At 33.4% G+C, this 8,594-nt stretch overlaps 1 protein-coding gene across 1 annotated transcript; it reads left to right on the top strand.

Moving 5' to 3' along the window:
- Positions 1-388: 388 nt before the first annotated feature.
- On the top strand, positions 389-5,996 carry LOC100817249 (calcium-dependent protein kinase 28). Its single transcript, XM_006573493.4, has 12 exons — positions 389-1,028; positions 1,954-2,084; positions 2,295-2,336; positions 2,510-2,621; positions 2,701-2,779; positions 2,895-3,064; positions 3,232-3,358; positions 4,271-4,386; positions 4,473-4,580; positions 4,705-4,767; positions 4,961-5,134; positions 5,403-5,996. The coding sequence occupies exons 1-12, from the start codon at positions 624-626 to the stop codon at positions 5,562-5,564; spliced, it is 1,689 nt and encodes a 562-aa protein (XP_006573556.1). The 5' UTR covers positions 389-623; the 3' UTR covers positions 5,565-5,996.
- The last annotated feature ends 2,598 nt before the right edge of the window (positions 5,997-8,594 follow it).

The following is an 8,594-nucleotide window of genomic DNA, read 5'->3' as shown; positions in this document are numbered from 1 at the left end:
ACTTTAAATTCATTAATTAATAAGCGATGCACTATCCTTGTTCAATAATCAAACTTATTGTTTAATAAATTCTTTAAAGTTTGATTAGCATTCATTAGATGTATTTATTATTTTCCAAACATCCATCTTAAAAACCAAAATGTCTGTACTATTATTGTTTTCGCCTATATCTGGTCCTAAACTCGGATATTTATTGATCTATTTAAAATTAATCCTATCCTATTATTTAAAAAAAAAAAACAAAAATACAAACCAAAGCGTGTCAGATGTGAAAAATAAAAATTGAGGAGGTTAAAACTTAAAATGAATCAACACATGTACAAAATTTACACAATGTCCAATGGGAATTATTGGAAGTAGTTTAGTTTAGTTTTGGCAACGCCACGCCAACGCCATTTTATCTGTTCCTTTCTCTCTCATTTCATTCAAAAGTCTCTTTTGACTACCACCCCCCTCCACCTTCTTCCCTTCTTCGTCGTCCCTGCTTCCTCCTTTCCTTCTTCCTCCTATTCCTATTTCTCTCTCTCAATCATTCTCATTACGCATAACTCTCAATTCTCTCTATGCTAATGAATGATAATATCTTCTCATTATTCCTTTGATCTCTCTCCCATTCTTCGATCATGGGCCTCTGTTTCTCCTCCACCAAGGTCAGCGGCTCCAGCAGCAACAACAACAACAACAACAACGCCTCATCCAACCGTAACCGCAAATGTTCGGCCGCGCCGGCGGCTGCAGCGCCGCCGGAGCCGGTGACGCCGCAGAAGAAACAACCGTCGCAGGCTCAACGGCGGCGAGTGCCAGAGGAGTCGCGGAAGAACCCACGCGCCAAAGACAAAGCGGGTGCGCGTCGGCAAGGGACACGTGTTCCGTGCGGAAAGCGAACGGATTTCGGGTACGAGAAAGACTTCGAGAATAGATTCTCGCTCGGGAAATTGTTGGGACATGGACAATTCGGTTACACCTACGTTGGAATTGACAAAAAAAATGGGGACCGTGTCGCGGTTAAGAGACTAGAGAAGAGCAAGGTATTCAATGTTACGTCTTTTGTTTCTTCCGTGGTGGATACCCAGTTTAGATTTTGTGATCGTTGTGCGGTAATGGAATTAAATTTCTGTTCTTTTCGTCGCCTTCTCCAATTGTGGTTTTGTTTGTTCAGGAGTAGGAAGAATTTTGTTTTTGTTTTTGGTTCCCGGTTCTGGAGGTACTATACTAGTAATTTTGGTGCTGGAGATTGGTAAATTTGTTTGGAGTTTGGGATAAGGATGAATTTTATTTATTTATTTTGCTTCGTTGATTGGAAAGGGTTTTTTTTTGGAATGTCTGCTGATTCCCCTACTGCATCTATTAATATTATTTTGTTCCATGTTTACCTCAACTAGCTCAAATTTCCGGTTTCGAGGTTGAAGTTTTTGTATGCCCAGTTTTAATCAGACATACAAGGTTGATTAATTATGGCTTTCTCTGCAATCTGTATATAAAACCACTTGGTTGTGTTTTCTTTCCCCCCTCTTCCTTGTAGAAAATAGTACCAGTCGTTGACAATTCCGTTTTGCATTTCACTTTAGCTCTCACCATTATGTCGTGGCATCCTCCTGGGAAGGTCGTGATAGAGATAATTAATGCTATATGGAATTGTGTGAATTTGAGTGTGTTTTGTAACGTGTTCTACAACCAAACAAATCATGTCTAGCGGTGTTCATTGTGATGTGACAAACCTCGTCCCTGATCTGTTTCCAAACACCCACTTCAAATAAAGAGTGGTAGGGTAATAATGAATCTGGCTAGCGCTGTTGATGCCTGCAACTGGTTTTGAATTAAAGTGAAATACGGGTTTTGTGTACAGAAGTTTTACACAAACTCTTTTTCAGTGTTTTCTTATTATTTATGTTCCCATTTGTTTTCTTATGCGGTTTCGTGCATTCCTGAATCAATCCTTGAATTTGGTGGCAGATGGTTCTCCCCATTGCGGTTGAGGATGTTAAGCGAGAAGTCAAGATATTGAAAGAACTTACAGGCCATGAAAATGTGGTTCAGTTCTTTAATGCTTTTGAGGATGATTCATATGTGTACATAGTTATGGAGTAAGTTATTTTCATTTTTTAGTCTCTTTTCTATACTGCTTCAATGTGTTCATATGGTTTTGAGCATCACTTAACTGCAATTTACTCTGGATATATCTTTCGGGAGCTGATTCGCCAAATCATTTGTGATGTGTTTATACTTTCTAATGTTCCTTTATATATACATCAATGTTATTATTAACATGAACTTTGTGACAATTACCTTCTTAGGTTATGTGAGGGTGGAGAACTGCTAGATCGGATATTGGCCAAGTAAGTTCTAATTTATCTTGAATGTGATTTTTTTTTCCTTGTCTAAGTGGCTCTTCAGTGTGTCAATGGTGAATCATATTTCAGAACCATGATCCCTAATGACTCCAAATATTTTTGTCTTAGCAATATATTTTTCCTTGTACTAGAACTTACTCTGCCTTCACATTTATCAGGAAGGACAGTCGTTATACTGAAAAAGATGCAGCTGTGGTTGTAAGGCAGATGCTAAAGGTTGCGGCTGAGTGTCATTTACATGGGTTGGTACACCGGGACATGAAACCAGAGGTATGGTCAAGTTCGCTAGCATATCTACGCAATATGGATTTGTATATGCTACTATACATTAAAATTTTCCTCTTTGCAGAATTTTCTTTTCAAGTCAACCAAAGAAGATTCACCTTTAAAGGCTACCGATTTTGGTTTGTCTGATTTCATAAAACCTGGTGAGCAAAAATGTGTTGATCATTATCTTTGTTTCCTTTTTATCCCTCTTAGCATTCAAAATGTTCTTGCAATCTTTATTTGAGTTATGGTTTTCTCTCTTTGCAAACAAAACAGGAAAGAGGTTTCAAGATATTGTTGGCAGTGCTTACTATGTTGCACCAGAAGTGTTAAAACGTAAGTCAGGTCCCGAGTCGGATGTATGGAGTATTGGTGTGATTACATACATATTGCTTTGTGGGAGACGCCCATTTTGGGATAAGACAGAGGATGGTATCTTCAAGGAGGTATATTTCATTTTATGACATGAGTTTCCTGTAATTTATGTGGGATTTTTATCTAGTCTTGTTTCTTTAGGAATTTTAATAAATCTTTGGCCTTTTCTTTCATGGCCTTTAAGAACTTGAATAAATATTTTGCTATTACATTTAATTTATGATCTTATCATACCCAGGTCTTACGGAACAAGCCGGATTTCCGGCGGAAACCATGGCCTACTATAAGCAATGCTGCAAAAGATTTTATGAAGAAATTGTTGGTAAAAGATCCTCGTGCGAGATATACTGCTGCTCAGGCTCTTTGTAAGTATCCAACTGTTTTCTTAATTTGAGAAGGCTGTTTATTACGATATCTAGTTTCCTTTCCTTGAAATAAATATACATTATGATCACTGCCTAAAATTTAGGGCATTCATTAATGCTTAAACTTTAAGTACTGAATTTAGTAGCATTTGAAAAGCTGTTCATTAAAATGGTTACAATTATTTTTAATGAAGCTGGTTTAAATTAAATGTATGTTATCGAGTTTAACTATTATTGAAGTAAAAAAAAGATGGAGGAAATTTTCGAAATGAAAAATGAGAGTGAAAGACTGAAGAAAACTATACTGCACAATTGATTGTGCATAAACCCAAAAGACCAGAAGTAAGTTATCTTGAAAAAAGAACAGAAGAGGGACATAACCATCGCTGCTAGTGTGAAACAGTGAGTTGACCCAGTGCAAAAGACTCCCACCCAGTGATGTTTTGAGAGGATAAATGTACACAGTTTTACCTCCACAAGTGTAGAGGTTGTTTCTAGGATTTGAACCTCTGACCTCTAGGTCAACATGCAACAACCTTAAAATTGCACGAAAGGCTTGCCCTTTTACTGTTGCAAGTATGCTGTAGTGACAATAAATTTACAATCAATAAACTGTTTATCTAAATCCAAATAAAGGGTAATAATTAAATAGTCATCTTCAAAATTAGGGAGTGGCTTAACTGCCTAATTGTTCGGCCAAGTTTGTTTTGTTGAATTAATGCATTATTTTTTCATAGAATTTTTGTTGCAGTTCAACCTCAGCAATTATGGTAAATGGTGTTTCTATACAGAGTTTTCTCAATTAAATACTTAACTGTATTCTAACTATAATTTGTTTCCTTTATCTAAACGTAGTTAAAACAAAGCTATACCCTTATGTTGTGTTGTACTGACGAATTCTGATATTTCCAGCACATCCATGGGTTAGAGAAGGAGGAGAGGCATTAGAGATTCCTATTGATATATCTGTCCTGAACAACATGCGACAGTTTGTGAAATATAGTCGGTTGAAACAATTTGCACTAAGGGTGAGAAAAGACAAATTAAAGCCTTTACATGTTAGATGCAATGGAAATGTTTGATGCCGATGTGTTGTTACTTTATTATCATGCAGGCATTGGCTAGCACACTTAATGAAGGAGAGTTGTCTGATCTAAAAGATCAGTTTGATGCAATAGATGTGGACAAAAATGGTTCTATTAGTCTTGAGGAGATGAGACAGGTAACCCGTTAATCAACTGTTTTCTGACTATATTAAATTTAAACTCGTTACTTATGAATTGGTGAACAATTAACCCCTTGAATATATTTTCCCTGCTTTGGTCTAAAGGGTATATTTTGTGCAGGCTCTTGCTAAAGATCAACCTTGGAAGTTGAAAGAATCACGTGTGCTAGAGATATTGCAAGCGGTTAGTATCTACAATGATCCTTTATAGGCACCACATTTTTGTTTGTTACTTTAAAAAATTTGAAACACATGAAGTTTCCTTAGCGTATGATGATATTATTTTCTCTCTTTTATCATTTTATTTTTATTGAGACAATAGATGTTTCTCCTAATCACTCTCTATTCACCATAGCTTTTGTCCTGTGTGTTGGCAGATAGACAGCAACACAGATGGGCTAGTGGATTTCACCGAGTTTGTGGCAGCTACTTTACATGTACATCAATTGGAGGAACATGATTCTGACAAGTGGCAGCAACGGTCACAGGCTGCTTTTGAGAAATTTGACTTGGATAAGGATGGCTATATTACTCCAGATGAACTTAGAATGGTTGGTCTCATGTCTTATTTCAATCTCCCTTAAGATTTTCTATTATAAATTCTCTCCTTAGAAATTAGTAATAGTACTCCTGCAATAGTATACTTAGTTCATTTTTGCATCATTTATCAAAGTTTATTTTTTGAGGAAAGGGAAGGGTGGTGTGTAAGTGAAGCTAGAAAATCTACACAGCTTGAGCTCTATATATTTGTAGAGTAGTGCTTTTTACGTGGATACAGATTTGCTGCACGCAACTGATATCAGTTTGTTGGCTTTTTAGCATACGGGTTTGAGAGGCTCCATTGATCCATTGCTTGAGGAAGCCGATATTGATAAAGATGGGAAAATCAGCTTACCAGAATTTCGTAGACTTCTAAGAACTGCAAGCATGGGTTCTCGAACAGTAATGAGCCCAAGTCACCGTCATCATCGAAAGATTTAGATTAGATATGTTTCGGAGACAGGGATAATTCAGGAGATGAGAGTGATGGATTTCCTTTTAAGATGATGATCTCTTATGCAGATTGTGCTGAAGCCCTCCTTGTGATATCTATTCTGCTGCACATTTTGCACTCTGACCATCATTATATGGAACTCTGAAACTAGAGTTAATATTGACTATGGCATACCACACAGGATTGTGTGTTAAGCTTAGTCTAGACGACCATGTCAAGAGGAATTTAAATAGTGTGTGGATTGACTTGAGGTATCAGAGTTTCATCGGTGTACATCATTGGCTTGTTTGTGCCATACATGTAATGTGTAATACTGTAACTATAAATAAAAAACTTCTTACTCCCCTTCCCCTTCAAAAAAAATTAAAAAAAAATCCTACAATTAATCATCAAATGAAATATATTTAGTTTTCAATTTATTACTCTTGTAATCTCTTTTCTTGTTCGCACGTCAATTCTATTCCTTTTTTTAGTGTTGGCTTTTTTTTTTTAATAAAGTTTTGTTCCATTTTATTTGTCATTTTGAAAGTGTAGAATTAATTATTATTTAATCAATTATGTTTAAGAGAGAAATGAAGATTAAAAAATGATAGCAGAAATTAATCAATGAGATAGATACGGAGTACATGATATAATAGTATTATAGGATACTATTAAATAATAATTTTTTTTATTAAAATAAGAACATTAATCAATGAGATAGATATGAAGGTTTTATTGACTTTAAAAGCACATTAGCTACGTTGATTTTATAACTAATTATTATTTTGGGCTGAGGATTAAGTTATTTCAAAAATAACTTTTTTGTAAAATATATTTTGTTCAAGGGATAGGATCTGTTTATATCAGGTATAGATTTACACCAAATTTAGACCCTTAATTTAATTAGATCTAATTACTTGAAATATTTCAATTAAAAAACTGAAATAATAAAAAAGGTAAATGACGTGATATTTTTTTGTTTATCTTTTTTCTGAATTCGACACTCTCGCAAGGAAACCAATTATCGACGACAACGACGATCGACGTCTCGTCTCTCTGCACTACTGGATTCGTGTTGTACCACAACAATGGTACCCTAAATCCGCTTGTTTATGATATTAATTTCTTCCCGTTATTTTTTAATTAAACTCGCGAATGGTGCCCTGAACATTCCCAATGCCATGAACCTTAAACGAGTAAATATTTTCTTTATGTTCCGTTGTTCCTCCATTCCTAACGAATAGTATTTTCTCATATCTTCATTTAATTTATTTTGTAATTTTTTTTCTATTTTTATTTTGTTTCTTAAAAATAACTCTTGTGCAGTCCGAAGAAAGTTTCTGCATTGACTATGATTTAGTTACCCAAACTGGTTCAGAGACTTTGATAAAAAAAAAAAACATTGGTTCGAAGACAACAATTGTAATTGTAATTGCAAATTGCGAAGGTGAATCCGGTGGAGAAGCTCGAAAGGATTTGAGAGGAGAAGGGAGGATCTTGTGTTCGTGTTTTTGTGTTTGATTAATTGAGGAATAGGAGGATAGTTTTAGAAAGCTTTTGAAAATGTTTTAGTATCACGTGACTGCTTTCTTTTAGTTTTAATTTCCCCCCTAAAATATTGTAAACCTTTAGATCTAATTAAATTAAGGGTTTAGATTTGGGGCAAGTATTGATCTAAGAAAATTATAAAATTTATTTTCATTAAAGATGGAACTCAGATATTATCTGAATATTTAATCTTAATTCTAACGTGTTAATTAATTGTGAGTAATCACTTAATTACATTTATTACTCTTTTCAAAATAATATCTTATTAGATAAAATTTATTAGAAATGACAAAATTTTGGACCCAGACCCACAATCCATATCATATTTAATAATTTTTATCATGATTTTGTAATTTTTATAAATTTTAACTAAAAAAAATATTTAAAGAAGTATGTTAAAAAGAGATTTTCTAGCCCTTCTCATTTAACATATCATGTATCTTTGACTATAAATTACTCAACTATAGAAGTTAGATTTATTTAAAATTTAATATATATGATTATCGAGATAATATCAAAATATTTAACAGTTAAGTTACTTAAATTTAATATATATATATATATATATATATATATATATATATATATATATATATAGTAATAGAATAATTTTACCAAGTAACAAAAAAACAGTAACTTGGATTCTCATCCATCATTTAATTATAATTTTTTATTTACGATTTTAAAGATATTTTGTTTTTTATCCTTTGGCTTTTGTTAGCAATGATCTCATTAATTATTGTTATCAAGTAATTGATTTTATCATTGATGTTAATTCAAATTCATCAGTATTGATTAACATTGAAAGCTATTATAAATCTTATGTTGAACCATAGCCAATGTTTAAATTTGTGATTGTTTAATTATGACTAATTCTTGCATCATCATAATTTTATTATCACAATAATTTTTTAATCTAATTTAACATTAAATTATAAAGTTTAAAAATGTTTAACATAAACTTAACATTCCACACTTAACAATAATATATTTTTTATGCATTTTTACCCTTCTAAGAACTATTCAAAAATTGTTTTTTTTAAGATTAAATTATCATTATTTTACACTTTCATGAATAAAAGGATCCTTTACCCTACGAGAATGTATTGATACTTTTCAGAACTGTTATTATGTTTAGCTAAGTAGCTTTAAACATGCTTACTTGTTTGTGTCATACACTGTTATAATGTTCTTTCTTTAATATATTTTGCGTTTGAGTTTCACTGAACATTTTTAATTAATGATCCTTAACAAAAAGGAAATAAATATATGACAACTTAAAAAACACACCTGTGAGTGTAGTAGTGATTAGGAGCCTGTCTTGCTAGTAGTGCAGAAGTTGGGAGAAATGGTGTCTGCAAAGCTGTGGTGTCCGCAGGTAACTGGGAAGATGCAGAGGACAAAGATGGGGAACTTGGAGCATACTTATTAAAATTGTCAATGACCATATCTGAAAAGGTATGTGGTGCATTAAGATAACCATTTCA

This window comes from Glycine max, chromosome 1, assembly GCF_000004515.6.
Source record: "Glycine max cultivar Williams 82 chromosome 1, Glycine_max_v4.0, whole genome shotgun sequence".
Lineage (NCBI taxonomy): Eukaryota > Viridiplantae > Streptophyta > Magnoliopsida > Fabales > Fabaceae > Glycine > Glycine max.
Note: the sequence above shows the minus strand (reverse complement) of the source record. Positions and strands in the feature narration are given on the sequence as shown.